The following is a 20,989-nucleotide window of genomic DNA, read 5'->3' on the forward strand; positions in this document are numbered from 1 at the left end:
GTAGCCTTCAAAATAAAAGCCTTGTTAAATCCACATAGGATTTTATTGAAACTGAGGTCCCCTTGTTAAGCATTTACATAAACATTGCATTAGTGGTATACAGCACAATATAATGCACTTATTTGTCCCCCTGTGGGTACCCACTAGTCTGGGCTGGTGTATAAAGGGATAATAAATTTTGTTATATAAAACACAGTTGTAATATTGTTAAATGTGCCTCGAGGAGATGTTTTAATTGCATTACTATATCATATATCATACATTAAGTTTTTACAGCTCTCTAAAAAGCAAAGATTAAATTATTATTTTCTGCTCATAGATGGAAAATTGATCATTTAGCACAACAATATCATACAAGTACAGCTAAAATATTAACATGAGCCATGACGCCCAGAAACGCTTCTGAGTCACCAGCTGCTTTGATTGAAAAAGAGAGCGTGCAACACTGAAGGGGAAATATAATGATCTTATTCTGTTGTCACACACCCCCCAGCTTTGTTGACAGTGTTTGAAGTCACACTCAATATTTCATGATTTACATATAATTCATCCAGTTGTCCCGATAAGGTAGTTCGCACAGAGAAACACAAATTTGAGCACTTGACGAAAGAGGAGAGGTAGCGATCGTGGAGGATAATTATCTGCGACACATGCAGAGGACTAAAGCTTCATGTTCCCCTCTCCGTCTCACAGCAGCGATCACCACCTCCTGCAGCCAAGTCCCAAATGTTAAAAAGCTGTGATTTCACAAGCGGATCTGTTACATGACCCGTTGCTGTGGGCGTCGTGAAAACAATGATCTTTTCATCCATTAAGGCTTGCATAACACACCTACGGCCACTAAGAGCTGGAGGCCGTCACTTTGTGGTGCAGCGTTGTGCCAGCAGCACGGTGGGGGTCGGCGGTGGTCATTCTCCGGATTCAGGGGAACGTGGGAGGCATTTAAAATGCAAGGCTTGATCGGAAATGTGCCAAAAGGCTGGTCCCCCTCTTAAATATAACCTTTTCTGATTTGCCAAGGTGAGAGTGTGTGTGGGATGCTGCCGGGGGATTTGCAGATATTGGCAGATTAAAGTTAATGCCCGGCTTCAGGTGCTCGGAGAGGAGAGGGCTTTGAGAAATGTTTACTAAGCATATGTTCCAAAGAAGCTTGCGTAGGGATCCTCCCAGCTGCATGAGACCGTATAGAGGTTGGTAATTAGCTCACTGTGTTTTAGGGCGATGCCAACTGCATTGCACAAGACTGTTGTGTTGCTGTCAAATGCACTAAATTACATTTGATGCACAAACTGGATATTGAGCAATTTCAATTGACATCACAAATCATAAAGTCTTGGTGATGTTGGGGAAAACAAGCAAGTACCATGTGTTTCAGGGACAGGCTGACACAAAGCCAGTGCAGCTGCATCGGGCTCAGGTCGGGTTCCTACGCTGTTGGGTTTGGGTCACGCTCGGTTAGTCTTCTCTTGGACTTGGATGGGTCCCGAGTCACACTCTACAACAAACACAAACCATTGACTGTATATTAAGCTGTGTGATGCATCTCTTCTTCCTCCCACTATCCTGAAATGAAGCCAACACATTCAACCTTTAAGCCTTTAAACATGCATCAGTGTGATAAGAACTAACTCAAAGGACTGAAAACATCTTTGAGAACATGTTATTTGCCGTGTACTCTGACATTTAAGTGTGGTCCATGTCCCATTCACTAACATGGGGAAGGCAGGGTTTATGATCTGTACTGCAGTTAGCCACCAGGGGGCAATCAAGACACTCTGGCATCACTTTTTTGGGAGCTGTCATGTCGTCTATCTCTATAAAGAGTCTATGACCCAAGCCGACAGTAATTACACGGGGACCTTGTATCATACAGCGCTGTCTGCACATTAACAGCCTCCATTTGTACAGTTTGACAAAAAGTCCTCGCCAACAGTATGTCATTTCTTTGACGTGCCGAAAATTGCGTCATTTTTCATTTCTCTGACAACAGCCTCTTGTGGACTTATGAATATTAACTGTTATCTGTCAGGAGCCAAAGAGGAAGTAGTGTGATGTTGTTATAGTTACAAAGAGATGGGGGGAAGGAGTTGAGAATCAATCTTTTCTTTGAGCCATAACCACGATGTTTGCTTAACTCAAATCGGCCTCATTAACACATAAAGGACTGGAGTACAGCCATCAAAAGCACATTACACTCAATTATATGACCTAAATACTACAATATGTAGTGACGCATTTACCACGATAGCGACAACAGTTATGTTTTGGTTAATCTGTTCTCGTGTTATCTCCCTTCTGGTGACTCACTTCTGTTGAGCTTCTTTTCATTTACAGTATGATGAGTTGCAGATTCTAGATGGTGGCTGGCTCGTAAAATGTTATTCAGAATGTGTTCATTGAAACCATAATATAGGAGCAAACTGGGACTACGAATGTTGCTAAATTTCTAATATCAGATTATTTTCTTAGCTCTCTATAGTTTTAACCTCTACCTCTGCCCTCTGGTTGTGCCCGCAGAATGAATATCTATTTTTTGAGGTGCATGAATCGAGACCCATTTCCTATGTGTCGTTTTTTTTTAAATGACTCATTCAAAGTGAAACACGGCAGTTCAGAGTTTCAAGGACTTGTGGGTCACGGAACTCACTCAGCTCTTGTGTAAATTTCCAATTCGAGCATGAAACTCGTGGCACCTGCGGTATGACCGAATTTCGTCAGTATCTGAGAAATTCTTTATAACAGCATACCACAACGGTTCCAACCTAACCGGACGTCATCAGATGTCACTGGAGGACGCAACTGTCACATCTCACACCCACATCGGTGTCATCACAGAAAATACATGTGTAAATATTGAGGTGTTCTTTATTTGTTTAGGAATTTCCTCACTAAAGCGGCAACTGTTGTATGAATCTATCACTTTTGATTTAAAGTGTATTTTTAATATTTATTTCCAACACACTTTCTTTCTTTCATTAGTCTTTTTACTCCACCAAGTCTGTTAAGAGGAGGAAAGGTGAGGGCAAAATGACTCAGAGGGGAAATTGTTTGTGACACGAGGAACTGAACCGAGTCCAGCGGGACTTCCTGAAGCTTTTAAAGATGTGGTGGAGTTGGGTTTCAGCCCCCGTCTAGAAATGGCTGTCTGTATCCACACTGGCAGCAAGGTTGAAAACCTGATACGACTCCATCGTTCTCTCAGTGCTTCTCTCTCGCACTCTCTGCTCCTTTCGCCTCGCTGGTCCCTGTAGTGAGATGTGATCCAGAGGGAAGACGAACGACTCTGTCTTCAAGTGAAGAAGCTGGAGCTCTGTGCCTTATTTAACCCAGAGGCCAGTGTGAAATCAGATAGTACCCAAATACATAAATCTTAATAAATGGGTGACACATATTTAGATGCTGTACAAGCATGCAATAAAAGTAAATTGGTAAATTGGGGCCTTTAGTTCATCAGGCTACGTGAGGACGATTCAGTCAGGTTATGTGATGGTGGAGTGAAATACTTGGACTTCTAGGGTCAACTTGATTTTTCTTCCAACAACAGAAGTTTAAAAACAGTTTTATGAATTAAAGTTTAGCCCAAAACATATCATCAGTCATTGGTGAAAGGAAGCTCAGTCACTTTAAAGAAAAACAAGGCGAGTGTTCGGGATACACACACACGTGCCCGTGGGTGACGTCATCCACTGGTGTGGTTAATGTGGTAAAATGCCCCTGATGTGAGGGCGATTGTAAGAGGGGGGGGGGGTTTCAGGTTCACAGGAATTAAGTACCTCAATGCTCTTATGTTCCAAAGAAGAAGAACATGTCTCATAATAAATCTGTCATAATGATTAATTTAGGTCACCTTTCATATGAAAGATGCAGCTTTAGAATACATTTAAAAAGAGAAAGTTAGTAAAATAATTGTTCAGTAATGAAATAACACATTAAATTTAACTGAAAATGCATAGTATACACACAATATAGACTATGTATATACTGTATAATGGTGACAACATCTACTATCAAATATTGATCAGCAGTCTTTTTGTGTTGTTGGTTGTTATCCATGATAATGGGATGGAAACAAGTTCCTGCTGCTCCTGTTCCATTTTCTTTTCTTCTTTCGGCTGAGCCAGACTGTTCTTCTCAAGTCTGATCTTGGCAATTTCTTCACGTTTATATAAATAAAGGTGTGATATTTCTGGTTTTAAAATACATGGACTTTTGGCACAGAAGCTGCTGGTGAAAACAGTGGAGTTTCACAGAAGTTGCAAACATGGCGACATTTCTAAAATAAACTATCTAAATAAGAAGTGTTGATGCTGCAACTCTCGGGTTTTCTGCAAATCTGCAACTTCTTTCAAACAATAGACAAAAGTCTTAAATTACCCAAAGACTTTAAATGAAATGAAACATTGAAATAGTGATTTAAATAAACAGCAACAGAAAGAGCACCTCGATATTTAGTTAGAGCTTCCAACTTCAGTATTTAATAAACATTTTATAATATTTCAATTAATATCGCACTGTGTGAAACTTCCAGCTCTGATGTGCCTTTTAACCTTGTATGGTTTTCACTTCCCTTTCTGCATGCTGCCGTTTGCCTTTTAACAACATGAGTAGAAAACTTTTGTCAGGTCATTAACCCCATTTCCTGATCATCAGTCTTAACATAGACAAACCATAACCACATGTCTAATGAATCAGCTCATACCAGTAACCAGGATTTGTCAGCTGTACTTACTTACATTATCTGGACAAAGGTTCAGTAGCTTGCAACATTTCTTGACCGCAGCAGCCGCCCAGACAGACTCATCTGTGACTATAGATCACAATCCACTGATAAAGTTATTCACCAATTGAGTGAATGGTCTTAAAGTGTGATTTAACTACTCGCATGGATAAAGGACAAACCCTCACAGTTTCATGCTTTTCATACTTGGATTAAAAGTTTAACAACAATTCCCGTAACTGTTGGTCCAGAGTAATAATCCATTCAGAGCATGAGACGCTCCCTCCTATCATAAGACAACTTATACCACGTCCAACACAAGTTACATAAGATTTATATTAACTGTTGTTACACGGCATATGGCTGCTGAAGTTGGGCACCAATACTTTAATATAAAAGTTATGGGGCCCTTGATAGGAAAAAAATGTTCCCCACCCCAGGTTTTATGACTTCAGGTTTGTATTAGAACAGTTTGTTGTGGGAATTGATGGATCCAGTTTTTTAAAAAAAATTTTTATAGCTTGACCCAAAGTAGAATAGAAAGTAAACTTCCACCACTGTTGCTTCAATTCTGACCTTCATTGTCTTGCTCTGTCAGCTTCCCCAAACTTTATCAAAGTGCACCAAGTGCAAATCCTGTGTTGGACACACGTAAAAAGTTAAGGCAGGTGCTGGTATGTTTGTGTTAAGTATTGACAAAAGTTGTTTGTTAGATTTAATCCCTCATTTATGTTTATTTTTCAGCAGTAAAGCAGTTTTAAGTCTAATATGAGCCTTTCTGCCTAATCATTACATCTTTAGCTGTTTTGTTAGCGGCTACATTCAGACTGGGATCAGTGCTCATTGAATTGGAAGTCTAAAGTTTGTTGAAGGGGATATCTCACTGCTCATTATTATTATTGTGCACTCGATGAAACTGCAAGGCTGAAGTAAACAGTACATGGACATTAAAAGAACATTTCTTTTGTAAAATACATAAAATTGTTTTGATAGTAATAGACATTTTAAGTTCACCCAACTTTTAAAAAGTATTTCAAAATGAGTTGGTGTAACATTGATTGTGTACGGAGTTGTCAGCGTTTATGAATAACTTCTTCTGAAAGGGGAGGACTGAGGCTGTCCGCACATACCCACCCTTCCATAACGCACGCACGCATACACACTCATAACTCAGTAGCAGGAAGTGAGTCGTACGCTGGAATGCTGGATGGAGTCAATACACCACATTACACAGTGAGAGAGGGAGGGAAGGGAGAGAGAGAGAGAGAGAGAAAGGGGGCAGAGCCATCGGACACAGGCTGATTCACACACACGTTCAGAGTCACACACTCTCATTCTCACACACAAATCTGAGGCAGCAGCACTGGGGCGTGCACGGGACGATATGCCGCAGTCACACCAAAGTCTCGGGACGTGGAACGTGCTTGTGGGACTTACTGTGGACTAACAGCAGGGGGATAGAAAGAGGAAAGAGGATCCAGTTTTATCTTATCAGGTGGCCGTGTCACTCTGGGAACAGCGTGGACAGCCAGTGGGGTGAGTGTCCGAACGACGGCAGCATTTAAAACCTGTGTGTGACTCACTAAAGCTCTACCGAAAAATTTCGTGGTTTTTTTTGGTTATAATTTAAAAATCTGACTGGTTTCCAAAACGGGAGCTGCTTCCAGTAAATCCTTCAAGTCTGGAATGTGGAGTATGACTTTGATGTTATTTTAGAATTTGTCAGTGAGCCGAGTTGGCTGCCAGGAGAAGGGGTGTGTGCTCTTCATGTCTGAGGGGGAGTTAGGCGCAACTTTTGGGCAACTTTGAAACCAAAACACCGATGGAGCTCCTGCTGTGGGGGGGGGGATGTGTTGGACATGAATGATTGATGGGCGATGATTGATTGAAAACATCTTGGAAAAGTTTTGAGCTGGCGAGCCAAGTCGCTCTTCCTCTCAACTCTCCTCTTCAGTGGCCTTTTCTCTTTGCCATTATTGCGTCAGTGTGGTTTTATTTTGGGAATTAACAGTCACGAGCCTGTGGCACATTCTTTGCCTTGTGTCGACTTCTATTTCCGAAGTGGCAGGGCAAAGGTTTGAGGCATCCTGCCCGTGTGGTGTGGCCGCGCTGTTACCCCGAGGAATCTTGTTTATGTTTTGGAGGGCAAGAGGTGGCTGGATGGTCAGCTGCCGCTCTGTGGGGATGTTGGTAAACCCTTTGAAACTGGATGCTCTTTTAATTAACAGAGCAATCACTCCAGACAATCCCCTCCTCCTCTCGTTCCTGACCTCCCCTCCTCTGTGCTGGGCCCAAAGTCTTGCATAACCGGGGAGTTTAATCTTCATCCTTCTCAAGGGTCTGGTGGGTTAAAAAATCAGTGATTGTGATCTCACCAGTTACTCAGCTAAACAGCTTAACAGAGTGAGCAGACCCCCCCCCCCCATCATCTACCTCTCCATTCACCTTCGTCCTCCGGCTCAGACCGGGGGTTGCAGATTAGGGATTGCACTGGTTCAGTCAGTCGGCAGAATGGATCTGAGGCTTTGGCACTGGGCTGTCGGGCTCGCGGAGCGAAAGTCTGGTGATGCATGTGGAATGACATTCCAGACACCCGGGCCTGTTGTGTAACGAGGGAGAATGCGAGGCCGCTGTGGCAGGAGAGCTGTCAGTCAGTCAACTGAGAGAGAGAGAGAGAGAGAGAAAGAGCTGAAGGGTTTATTTAGTAAAATGAGATACTGGCTGCCTGTCTGCAACCGGCTCACACATAATACTCATAAGTGTCTGATGTCAGAATAAGCTAATTTGGGAACAGTTTAATGGAGCAATCGCACAGAAGCTGTAAAGGATCTCTCCCATGTAAGAGCCTCCAGCTGTTAATCTGCTACTTCTAGAAATACAAATTTTGTTGAATTTTAATGGGAACACTGTCATTCTCTAAAAATACACTCTTACCGAGATAAAATGTTTTTAATCCGGATAGAAAAATTTGGATTTGTTTGACTTAATTGTTATTTTCATTTCCTGGTTTCCTGGAGCATTATCCAAAAGAACAGGCAGAATTTGTCAAAGGTTATGAAACAGTCAAATGTGTTGGTTACCAGTATCGTCTACACGTCATCTTTGGGCAACAGGTGCAACAGTAAACCAGAAACACCAAGGTCAGAATTGCCCTCTTACAAGAAGAGTTACAGCTTTGGCGATTTTTCCAGCACTTAAATTGTGCTATTCCTTTAATACTGGTTTAGTTACTTTGAACATTTGTTTGTTTTTTTAAAGCATTTGCATATTGTCATGTGTCAAGTTGGATGTATTGGCACTTTAAGAAAAATCTAAGTTTCAATGCCATCATTTGGATGTTGATGTTTATGCTATAGACAGAATTGTTTGTAAGATCAACGTGATTATAAGCTAGTAAAGCAGATAACAACTTCCCCTTTCACTCAAAGTGGAGATAACCATTTGTTCAACACTAGTATGTAAACGTACTCAGATAAACACAGAGTTAGTGGCAGCATTTGGTGACTGAAAGTTTCACTCTGACAATCTTGGCCCGGTTTTGTGCTGTGTTACAAAAGACTTACGTACCTGCTCAAGCAAACTTCCTTATCATTTTGCATCATCTGATCTGGTTTTGTAAGTTCTGTCAGCCAACCCATACACACACTCTGCAGTTGGAACATGCAAAACTTACCTGCTTGTGTAACTGGATTCTTCAGCACACACTTTGGCATCATCTGCTAATAAAATTAAATATTTGCACGGGTCAAACTTTGCAGTGTTTGCCGTGTGACGGTGGTGATTCCCGCAGAGATTCCCACACCCCGGTCCAACCAAGTGTTTGTTGGGAGAATTATGTTTGTTTTCTAGCATACATTCACCCACATGGCCGGTTTGGTGTTAATATTTGCTCATAACTAGTCATAGAGCAGTGGAGGCTATAATCTCCAAACAAGACGATTTTTGTGTTGGAAAAAAAATCCTCCCACCCCCTCACGCTTCACTTTCATAATCCCCTCTTTAATATCTCACATTGCCAGTGGCATTTGCCTCCTGCAAAATGGAGGATTGGATTAGTAATGTCAGGAATGTAATGAAGGAACATGATTGAACGTGTCACTCGGGTGTTTGCGTTTGGTGGCCCAACGTGTTTCCCCAACGCATAAAGGGTGGAATGGCTGTGCTCCCTTTTGAGCCAAGGGAGGCTCAACAGGATAAGAGCTGCTACCGACTCCAGATGCCTGTAAACCCAGATCAAAAGCATTGGGTCGTCCTTCTGAAGCCGCTGCCCAGCTGACAAATCATCTTTCGCTGGAAATAAGTTGCAGGAGAATTACAGCAATTGTCTTCTTGCTGGAACATGAGTGAAAATACAGCGTAAGCTCTGCGTTCTGTAGCACTTGTTTGGCCCTGTGGTGGAATCCGAGGCTCGTGTATGTCAGGGATGCGAGCGGAGTTGAAAGGCATTAAACTGAAGCTCAGGCAAAGCAAACTGCAGCCGTCAGCATTAACCCTCCGACTGCATTTCTCTTTTTCTCCGCTCGCTGTGGTCGGGCCAGTCATTCACGTAGTCTTTGATTTCAGTTTATCCTCAACAGTAACTATGAATCATAGGGAGTTATTTGTTCAAACAGCATCTGAAAGTTGACAAATTAAAAACAAAAAAGAGTAAAAAATTGCTGCTCTTGCACAGAAACAACAGAACGGCTGACAAAAGAGAAAAAGAAAACACAAAACCCCACAAAGGCTCGTCAGTGAAAGGAGGCAGAAAGAGAAAAGCAAAGCCAGCTAAATCGACTCGTAGAAAATAAAAGGTACCACAAAAAAATCATTATTTGCTCATTGCCAAAGTGGCAGGTAGAGCAGCACCAGCTCTTTGCAGCTGCCTGGTGTTTATTTCACAGCCTGATCGAGCTGTATACCCGCTGCATGTAGCCACAAGCCCCGGGCTCCAAAGCATTTAGACCACGCTGTGCCCGAGGTCTGCACCTGTCGGCATGATTGATGAAAACCTCCACCTCCACAGCCACGGCGCAGGTAGCCACACACCGCTACTCATTGCTCACTTCATCTGGGAGCGCTGAGGAAAACTCCTCAGTTTTATCAATTTGAAGAATTTGTTGTATCAATAGATGCAGTTTTTGAACTGAGGACAATGTTAGTTACTTTTTTAATGCATCAACTTTTTTTAGTCTGTTAAAAGTTGTGAAATTGTTCATTATGTATTAACTGTCAGTCAAAAAACAACGTTTAATTTGCTTTCATCTTTGTCAAAGATGGACAGAAACAATATCAACAAAAAAAGTATAACATGTATATATATATTTCTCTAATTGACAAAATTGACGTTGACATAATTAATTCAGCGCTAAAGGTTCTGTAATAATTGAATGTTTTCGACTTCCAGGCCACCTTGACTTCAGTACAAATGTATTTCTAGTCTATAATCGTGGCTCTTCACTCCAAAAAATGACAAGCAGTGATGCACAGCACGAGGAAAGAACACTAACTTGAAGGCATTCTGTTCTTTTTGGGTCACTGGAGTTTATCTAACAAAGCAATCAGCAAACCAACAAGACGGGGGTCACGTTCTTTATCAAAAGACGCTAAAAATAACAAACAAGGACGCCCTTATGTGTCTGCATGGAGGTCGGGCGCTGGACAAAGACGCCCTTCTCTACCAAACCCACAAGTTTGGATCTCCTCATGCCTCAGAGTTTCCATGGCCGCTGCCTTTTTCTTAAAAGCACTTTTGGTCTGTGCTGTTTTTAATATTCCCCCCGGTTGCCCCCTCATCATGAGCGAGGCGTGCTTTACAAACTGTGATGTCATGAAAGTGAACTTTTTCCAGAGGCGGGTGTTTCCCTCCAGGTGGGGGGGGGGTGGGGGTGACGGCTGAAAGAAGGAACTGTCCCTTCAATGCTGCTCTGTTTCACATTTATAAACCACAGTTCCATACTGCATATTCAAAATGTTGGGCACAGTGGTTCTTATAGGCGCACGCATACATCGAAGTGGCTCAAAACGAATATGTGAAGGTGCTTTCAGTTATGGATTCTTCCAGCAAATAGAACGTTCTCTCCACTTTAGGTTGACTTATTAATTCTTGGGATTTTTCTTTTAATGATTTACATTTTTTTTCTTCTAGTTTTGGAAAGCGATCAGCAGGCAGCGTACGACGCGGATGTGAGTGCATCGTCCTGGAACCCTCAGAGATGATTGTGGTGAGTCCCATTGTTCAGACTTTTATAAAAGTGCCAGCAGACTTATTCATCTGTCTTCTATGTTACTATACCTTCAAATTACAATCTTTCATTTTGTAATTCCATAATGTGAGCAAACCATTATACCCATGTGGGTCAACAAGTGCAGGCTGCATACAACAGAGTAATTTAGTGTAATGCCTTTGACAGTTTGCCCCGTGATGTTTTAGAATAATCTGTGTAAGCACCACCTATCGATATTTTATTGCCGCGTTAAAGCACGGCCGTATTTTAACCGTGTCTTTGCTGGAGTCCTTCCAACGTGTGGGGGTTATGTGAGTGCACGCCTGGGAAGGAGCTCTGTCCCACTTCTGATGGAAAAGCAAATGCTGACTCACAGAAGAAGCTGTTGGGTAACTATCGTCACCGTCTCTGTGGGGCACAGAGGCAAGAGGTAGCGACACAATGGAGTCATCTGTGCAGCAGAAACCCCCGAGGCCACTAACATCACAACAAATGCAGCGCTGCTAATTTATTTTTGCACTAAAGGGCTCGGTGGTAGCCTATATTCCAAACAAAATCGACCTTGTGCAAATTTCGAACAGCTGTTAATCTCAGATTGCTATCAGATCGGTCTGTGTGATGAAACACCACAAACCAACAAGAGAACCCTGAAAACCGCTTGCAGGGACGACAAATAAACCACAGCGATGAATAAAGCAGCTAATGAGTGTTGTCATTATCTAGTAATCTCTAGATTAATTTTTCCAATAGCCAATTAATTGCTTTGTGTATATCGTGTCCAAGTTACTGTCATGACCCTAAAAATATTCTGTTTACTATCAGAGGAGACAGAAGCGAGAGAAAGAAAATGTTTAGAATTTTTACATGAAGTAGGACTTCAGTCTCCAATAATCAAATGTTTTCTTTTTCATCAACTAAATTATTAATCCCTCAATTATCACAAGACTGAAAACCAGCAAACTTAGAACTGGTTTGGAAAGGTGTTGGTTCCTGTTTACACCGGAACACATGTGCTCTGTGTATGTTAATGGCCATGGGAATGTGTTTTCAGGTGTATTAGTGATTAGTGACAGAGATTAATACTGATATGGAGCTCATCTAGACATGATCATTTTTATTTTTAATACAAAAACATATTATTCTGGATGTAGCCCCAGTGTGCTGAGAGCTGTGATCAAATATTTTGACTTCCTTTTACTTCAACCAGCCAAATTGCACACTCTTGTTAATTAAGCCGGTATAAGACACCATTCTTTCTGCAAACTGCTAAATGCATATTTTGATCTGGTTTCTAACGTAGCATGCCTCTTTAAACTCACACACATGCAACTACCTAACATACTCTCCACCATTTCTATCACATACGGATCCATCCTGTGCCATATTTGTAAAGGAAAGGCATCAAATATAACCAGTCTTGAAATAGTTTGAAATAACGACTGGTTGGCACAGAGCATCTCAGTAATCTTCCTTTCACATGTTGTAATTGCTGCGTCTCCATGAATGTGTGCTGTAGAAGAGAGGGAGAGAGGGGGGTTGCTTCTGTTAACTGAGCCTCTACTGTATCAGACACACAAACTCCCAGTAATAACACCCCTCTGCGCCGCTCACTACAGACAATTGGTGGCCTTACCCCACTTGATATTATAGGTGCCAACCTGCCCTATAATCAGTGAGAGGGGTTTTTGCGCCGCTGCAACATAGAAACATAAAGATCACACACAGGAGAGATGCACACGCACACCTGCAAAAGAACGAAAATAAGCCGCTCGTGTGTCCGTACTGTACACACACACACACACACACACACACACACACACACACACACACAAACACACACTGCTTAGATTTGCAATTAGACACACAATCACACTTTTGCTCTCGCTCACACACAACTCCCCTGCCGTTGTCATGGCAGCAGTTGGTACGGCAGAGAGAGAGAGAGGGAGAGGGAGGGAGGGAGGTAGGTAGAGATTTTGGCGGTGTAATCCCAAAGGCTGAGCGGTGTGAAATGTGAAGCCGCAGTGAAAGTGGCAGGAGAGGAAGAATAGTCCCAAATTTAAGGAGGAGAGGAAAAAGAGAAGAACTTAGATGTGTCGTTCCATCCTGACCCAAAGCGTCCAGGGAACAGTGTGGTCTCATCTAAGAAACGTTTAGCCAGAAACACTCCAGAAAACTGTAGAGCATGACTTCACCGACTTTTATGTTAAAAGTGTCATCCTGCGCCAGTTTCCACTTGAAAGTGTATTTTTTGGATTTCCAACCTGATTTAATGTGTTATTTCATCGCTAATATGTTTAACAGAGTCGAGAGCATCTCTGTTTCTGTGTTCATCTGTTACTCTGCCAGCCTTCGTCTTCAATCTATTCCCCATCAGTCCTTTCAACCTCCTTCCATTCAAAATCCCCACTCAAGCCTCTGCTTCTTTCCCCTCTCTGTCTCTTATCTCGTTGCGAGCGCCCTTTGACGTAGGTGTGCAACGTGTAGCCCACACACGCTTCTATTTTTACGCAACGAGAGAGGCAGAAGGCAGGGAGGAGGAGGAGTAGGAGGAGGAGGAGGTGGAGGAATGGCAGAGTATCGGAGGAGGGTGGGGTTTTTGGGATGAGTGTGTGTGTTTTTCGGGATGGGCGTGAATGAGGACGAAGACAGTAACTCCCTCATCGCTCTCTCTCCCTCCCCTCCGCTCCCCATCATTTCCAGGTGGACTATATGGATGAAAATGAGGAGTACTTTCAGCGGCAGGCATCGCACAGACAATCCCGTCGGCGCTTTCGGAAGATCAACCAGAAGGGGGAGAGGCAGACAATCATTGACACAGTGGATCCGTACCCCACCGGGAAGCCGCCCATAGCCCGGGGATACCACACGGTGAGTTGCACATGCAGTTTTGTGTTTGCCCCTCGCTGCAGCGGATCGCTGTGTACCCACAGAGGTAGCTTAGTGTTGCCGTGTTTTGCCGTCTTTTGTGCTCTTGTTTGTGTGTCATGCTTCTGCATTAGACCCTGTTGTGCAGTCCCGCTTCAGAGCGTAGCTGAAGATTTGTGTTGTCGTCCTGTTTCCTCTGTCTTTGCTGGTCGTAGCTAACTCTGGGTTGTAGGTTGTTGTGTTTTCATGTGTCGTCCCTTGCTTGATAAGGGAACTCTTACTACAGTGGCCTGTTTTCCTAATCTTTGCTGTGATCTATCCTCCCTGTAGTGTTGAATTGTTGTCTTTCCCATTCTAGTTACATTAGAGTTGCGGCTCTTCTGTTTATTTTGTAGCGCCTGCTGGCTTCAGTGTGTCACAGTCCTCTCTTTAATAAGAGTATTTGCAATTCTTTGAGCATCACAAATGCTTCTTCAAAAACCCTGTTTGTCTGTGCTTGTGCTTTTTAGAAAAATCCTCCGATATGTGATGTTATTCATGTTTTTGCAGTGTTTCTGTCCAGCAGATGACTGCAACTCCCTGTACACCCTGCACAACACACTTAAGAGCATCATAGCAGTGAATACAATCATTGTTTTCTTGGCTTTACAAGTGACGAGTGCCCCGGAGAATATATTTTTCTCAAAAAGCATGTTGCTGTGTGATCATCATCCAACCATCTAACCATTGGAACTGGAATTAGTTTAGTTTGGAAGCATTGTCTCTAATGTGGTGGGTTGAGACCTCAACACGGGGTTTGAGATGAATATAAGATGATTGTTGGAGTTGGAAATAAAGAATTACATCAGTTGTTGGACGTCTCTCAAACACGCCTTTGCCTCGTGGTTAAATTGTGCAACATTACATCTTGTTGCCTCTAAACTATTAAACTGATCTGAACAGGAGAAATTGCTTTGTACAACTGTACTGCTCACAAATATGATGAGCAACTGTAACAAGGGTTCACAAGTAGTTTGTATCAAAGGGTTACAAGCAAAACAGAATGGAAAGCAGTTTGTCTCCTGATGCATTTCAGCCTCAATAATATCTGTTGATTTCATCGCATACCGCTGTGAACAGCTGCTGAGAATACACCAACCTAGTTGACTGTTTGTTAATGAAATACGAGAACTGTGAGTCTGTTTTGTCATTTTTATTTCCATTTTCCATTTCCATTTTTATTTCCAGTCCCGTTGACTTCCAGTTTGACTAGAAAAAGTAACTAGGAAAAGTTTTTTCAATGTAGTGCAATTAATGTCATCTAACATATCTTCATATTTATGAAGAAGCATTGCCTTTAATTGTTTGCATAATATTAATTTAGACTAGTGTTAAATAAGGATGGCAGTTAAAGATGAGAATATATTGTGACTGATTTGTTGGTTTTAGAGGAAACGTTTGGGAAAAGGAGAAAGTTGTGGGAGACAGACATCATCTTGTTTCATGAATCATTCACACGCTGCTTCTTTACAGTTTTTCCTATCACACATCATCATTCACATATACAGCCGTCGGGGGTAATTTGTAATTTCAGTGTCTTTTCCAAGGACACCTCAGCATGCAGACTGGAAAAGTTGGGGATCGAACCCCCGGCCCTTTGGTTAGTGAACAACCCGCTCTCCCTCCTGAGTCCCACCTGACAAATGTATTCTGACTTTTTAAAGATCCAATCATGGCACAGAGTATTGACTTTGCCCGTCTGAAGGGATTCGACTCCAGCAGTGGAAAAGCTAGTTGCCTGTTGTCTTGCACCAGACGTTCTCCCCACTGTGTTTCCATTCTCTGGGAATAGGAAGCAAAGCATGTTCACACTAATGATGTAAATACCCAGCATGCAATTGCTGCACAGAGGTCTTCCTGTTCTGCACAATTTGACTGCATTCCCTTCATTCCCGACGCTCCCATGGGGGGGGGGTTCTGTCGGAGTGCGGGTTCCTCTCCTAACAATCGCGCTTAAAAAGGAAAAACTGTCGTCAACATCATCTTTCCTCCTGCCTCAGCGCAGCCCCACCCTGGTTTCTAAATTTAGACCGCCTGTGTTTTTGATTCAGAAGACCGCACTGAACTTTCTCATGGCCCGACATCTCCCGTCACACACTCCACTCTTTTTCGCTCTCGTATCGTTCCTGTGGGAAGGATGGAGCGGTGCCATGGCAACCGGCGGTCCCAAATGGGCTGTGCTCGAGTGCACTCAGAAGTACAGTAGGGAAGGGAGCTAACTTAACACGAGTGCAGTCTGCCACCGCTGCTGCAGCTGCTGGTGACAGCGGAGGCGGACGGAGTGACAGAGCAATGAATCTGGACGGATGCTAAGCCCACATAGCAAAGCTAATCTCCAGCGTTTAGAATGCCAGGCACCGCTCAGATTTTCCTCCCTCCTACCCCGAGGCATATTTAGGAGGTGAGACATGCGGCGAGGAGTAACTTGGGATTGAAGAAAGGAAATCTCTTCCGTAGGAAAGGTTTTTTATTCAGCTTAGTCACTCCTGTCAAAGTAAACGTGTGAGACCAGGTGTGAAAGCATTCGAGGAATCCCTCTTCTGAAGACAGCCCAGCTCTTTCAATTTGATTCCGTCAACATAACAGTTTTAAGTAAGGCCGAAATGATTATCGTCACAATTTATCAAACTGCAGATAAACTTAGGTTTTATAAAAATGTAAGAAAATACTTAAATATGTCCGTCACAGCTTCACAGAGATGAAGGAAATCTCTTTGAATTGCTTGTTTTCTATAACCACCAGTCCAATACGTAGAGATATAACTCCAAAAATATGCAATTGACACCTTTTATAGCTTCTTATTTTTATTTTTTAGTAGTTAAAAGTGATTTTCCAGCAAAAATTCAAAATATTTTCTATGTAACTTATGGATTTAAGCCATAGAGGTTTGTCTCAGACTAGATTTCTCTTTAATTCAGGCCATAGTAACAACAACGCTTGCACAACATGATCAATTTCCAAGATTACAAAGTAACCAAAGCTGCTTTGTTTCATTTCAAAATGATACGAGCGTAATGTAAAACAAAAAAGGCAAAAATCATTAGGGAAACAAATTTGAAAGTTCATCTCAGTGAGGACGAGATTATTTGAAATGAGATCAATTATTTTATAATAAAAAAGCAGAGTGAGGCTCTTCATGTGAAACTTAATGGCTTTTTGAAGATGATGAGATGTGACGGGCCAATGCCAATCTTTGTCCTCAGTGCTGCATCAACTCATCATCCTGATATAAGAAATCTCTGCTCGCCACAGGGCGACCTTGCATGCATGCGGCGAGAGCGGGTTGCAACCGCAAGGTCACAGGTTCGATCCCCTGTAGTGACCAGAGTATGAGAGAACAGCTGTGTGAGCTGCTGTTGTCTCTGGGCAACAGACTGAACATGCTCAATCATTGTATGTTGCTCTGGAGAGTGCCAGCTTAATAACTAAAATATGTAATGCTGACCCAGTAGTGGGACTCCCAGTGGGAGTGCTCACGCACACACGCACACACGCACACAGCTTCCCTCCATCCTCCACCAAGACCTGAGGCACAGCTATTGTCTGATGTGAGGATTATTTGTCTCTCAGGGTTTGAATTTAATACAAATTATTTCATTAATCTGTGAATACAATTTCATTTATCTATTTGAACAATTACTGTAACTTGGAAGATTTGGATGAGACAGTTTTTTTCAGAGCCCATACAGAAGTTTAAAATTGTCTTGACGTGAACTTTTGTGTATTGATAAGAACAAGAAAACACAAGGGGCCTTATAATCAGGATGAATCGACAATTTGTTTTCACGTCATTATTTAGCAGGGTTTTCTGCTGGTGCACACATCGTCCAGCTGGGTGAAACCAGTGGCCAGCCGGGTGAAACCAGTGGCCAGCCCTGTGTGTGTGTCTGTGGGTGTGTTCATTGTTTCAAGAGTTGTTTCTTTCTTACAGAGGTCTCCTCCTTTCCAAAACAAATGGACCTGGTAAATAAATACACTTAAAACAGAGTGATGCACTTTTACATTAAAATCTGTGTTTCTCTGATGCTGTTCTGGAGACATAGGACTCAGTTATAAGGTTATAAAATGGGACCTAAAACACGAAGAAAGTAGTCAGCTGGAAGTGATTTAATATCTGACCTACAAATGCTGTCGCTGGTAAACGTCAGAAAGTTTAGTCTGAAATTGTGTTCTTATATATATGGGAAGGAGAATGTTATTTTGCCCTAATCAATCAGACATGAATGACGTATCTGTCCCGTCTACACAATTAACAGATAAAGGTTATAGGTTAAAGATTAAAGGCTGTGTGGGATAACATCTGTCTAAGTCAACATAAAACTGAATAAATAGGAGCATTACTCTCAACCATCGTTACCGGCATTTTTGTCACCACTTATCAGTCATGTTTTTCTTCCTCTGGCGCAGGACGATAACATCCCCATTTTTAATCTGACCTACAAAACTTAAAAGATTGTCTCAGTTGGGTTTGCAACTTTGAAGACAGCTGTCTCGAGGAACTGCAACCGAGTTGCACCAGAGCTGCTCTCTCGTGTGCATTAGTGTCTCAGCTTCGTCCAGGAAGGATTGGATTGACCTTTGCAATATCTCTAAGGTGAAAGACGGCAGCTTTGGCATAACTGCACTGTTCAGATTTACTGTCGAAGACCACACCTAATTTTTCCTCTTGTTGGGCAACATTAAAACCCCTCTGATTTATAGTATGAGTAAGTTCCTCCTGTTATTATGTCACCATAACTTACTGAAGAAAGTTATGCTCTTTCCCCAAGTATCTTGTCATTAGATTTCAGTAATGCAGTTGAAGCTGTCATCTAAAACGCTCGAGAAGTAACATGCACTTGTGGTTTTGACTTGAATTTTTTAGTTTCTCATCATTAGAAGCAAAGATGACAACCCGGGGATTTAAAGAGCTAATGACAGACGTGTAAAAATAAATGTATGTGTTCGTGCCCTGGTGAAATCAGGGCAGTGAAAGAGGACAGTGTTTAGTATTCAACATGTGTCCTGTTTGCTCAGAGCTGCGGGTTAACACTTGGGCGCCTTGTTCACAGTGGACACCGGTTATTTCTAGCATCACTCTCTCTGTCTCTCTCTGTAACACACACACAACCCCATACTGCTTGATCTTTGTATATTCTCCCTCGCAGAGGCTCGCAATCTCCATTTTTCAGCACCTCTCCATTTTGCACTTTATCTCGCACATTATCTTGCTCTTAAATATCAACAGCCATTTGTGCTGTCGAGCCACGTACGCACACACTCTCATACACACACATATATAAATATGCACACGCATGCATACACATACTTCCACTGTGATCTCTCTCTCAGCCGCTCTCTTAAGTGCTTTGTCTGTCAATCAGTTTGAAATGACATGGTGCTATTTGCTTCTGTTAAGGCTTCATGTTTTATGAATGCTTTGTCCATAACAAATTATAATATAGTAATTTATAGTAATCTCCTTCACCCACGGTCGTCTTTTTGCTTCCCTCCTTTCTATCGCTTCTTTTAAACTCCTCCTCAGCTCCAAACACGACTCCAAGCTCTCCAAGCAGAGGAGTGTTATTCCTCCTCTGGGTTAACTCCGTGGCCAGGAGGGCATCCAAGGCCCCATACACAGCTGTTCTATAAATATACAAGCAGCAGGAGGCAGACAATCAATACTCCTTTCACTCTTTCCCTCCACCCGGGCTACCTGGTGGTTAGGGAGGCCGTCCTGTAATCAGAGGGTCACAGGTTTAATCCCTGTAACAGCCAATGTGTCCACCGGCAACCATGCGCTCTGTGCGAGTGTCCTTGACAATGACATTGCTCACTCATCTACTGACAACTTAAACGGCTTGAAGATCTTACTACAAGTAAAGTTAGCCGTTTCTCTGATGTGTTTATTTTTTAAAGTTGCATTTTGATGATTTCATATCTTACATGTTGCCAAGGCTGGAAGGTGAAAGATGAAAAATCAATGTCTGCAACATCCCGTTACCTTAGCCTAGGCTTGAAATGGGGGGGGGGGGAACAGCTAGACTAGCTCTGCCTTAGTAATTACATGATATACTGTGTGTTATACTTATACAAAAACCTAATGGTAAAGAGGACAATTTGTGTTTCTTTTATGGTTCCACATCAGCTCTTCCCCCTGTATCTTCAAACTAGCTGCTAGCTGTGGCTTCATATTTTGCATACAGACAGGGCAGTGGTATTGATTTTCTTATCTACGGTGACCAGACATCCCAGTTTGTCTGGGATCATTCCAGTTCAAAGCTGAATCTCTTGGGTCAAATATCAGTAAAAAAAAATGTTCCAAAATTCCACATTCACCACCAAATAGTCTCATGTGTTTCAGGTAACTCAACCAGTTTTCAAGGTGAATTTAAAACCTACTAAACATAGCACATCTTGATTGGAGTATTAATGTGTGGTTAGGGGTTGAAAATGTCCTGCAGTGTTAATGAGGATGAAGTGGTCTGTTCAGTAATCTGCAGGCATCTTCTAAAAAAAAAAAAAATGTGTGTGCCAGCCAGAATAATAATAATGCGTGTGTCTGTGTGTTCTCTACCAGTCCTTGAGTAGGAGCGGTGAGAAAGTTGAATTTTCACCTTGAATATTCATTAATGTGCTAAGTCGAAGAACAACGAGAAAGACTTTGCCAGGAGGTTGATATAATCTTTGTTTTCATTGTGAATAAAGTTTTTTTTATTGCTCACTGAAATTAAATTTTCATAGATACAATTACTACAGAAAAAGCACAGGGTGGCGGCAGTTCTTTAAAAGTTTTTTTCACTCAGTTTGGTGCAGAATGTACAAACGGGGATCGACTCATTTAATCAGAAAATCATCAAATCTAAATATCCATTCACTCATAAAAAGGAAAACACAAAAACAGTTTTAAATAACACACACAAAACACAGACTCAAGCCTATATTCAGTAGAAAGTATGTCACTCTCCTACATGTCAACATGTCGGTGACGCTTTCACCCGCAATCTCTCTCCTCCTCGACTGGCAGGCGACATGTTTGATAACTTTCATCTCCTTCTCTTCTTTCCATGGCTCTCTCCTTATTCTGGCTCCCAGGAATGCAATAAACCTCAGGTACTGTATCTATTAACACTGTTGTCTGTTGTGTGTTTAATATATGTCGACGTGAAAGTGAGTGTGT

The 20,989-nt window shown here is 42.2% G+C and overlaps 1 protein-coding gene across 11 annotated transcripts in view; it reads left to right on the top strand.

The window, feature by feature from the left end:
- The window catches only part of rapgef2b (Rap guanine nucleotide exchange factor 2b), a 98,642-nt gene that overhangs the window by 38,518 nt on the left and 39,135 nt on the right, over window positions 1-20,989 (top strand). For 7 of the 11 annotated variants that reach the window (XM_047340684.1, XM_035160611.2, XM_035160612.2 and 4 more), the window contains exons 5-7: window positions 10,845-10,920; window positions 13,627-13,794; window positions 20,905-20,922. In XM_047340684.1, the coding sequence (XP_047196640.1) occupies window positions 10,845-10,920; window positions 13,627-13,794; window positions 20,905-20,922 (262 nt within the window). Of the gene's footprint in view, window positions 1-5,805; window positions 6,254-10,844; window positions 10,921-13,626; window positions 13,795-20,904; window positions 20,923-20,989 lie in introns of those variants that run through there. The other 4 variants (XM_047340686.1, XM_047340689.1, XM_047340688.1 and 1 more) reach the window with 2 other exon arrangements.

This window comes from Hippoglossus stenolepis, chromosome 7, assembly GCF_022539355.2.
Source record: "Hippoglossus stenolepis isolate QCI-W04-F060 chromosome 7, HSTE1.2, whole genome shotgun sequence".
NCBI classification, from domain to species: Eukaryota; Metazoa; Chordata; class Actinopteri; order Pleuronectiformes; family Pleuronectidae; genus Hippoglossus; species Hippoglossus stenolepis.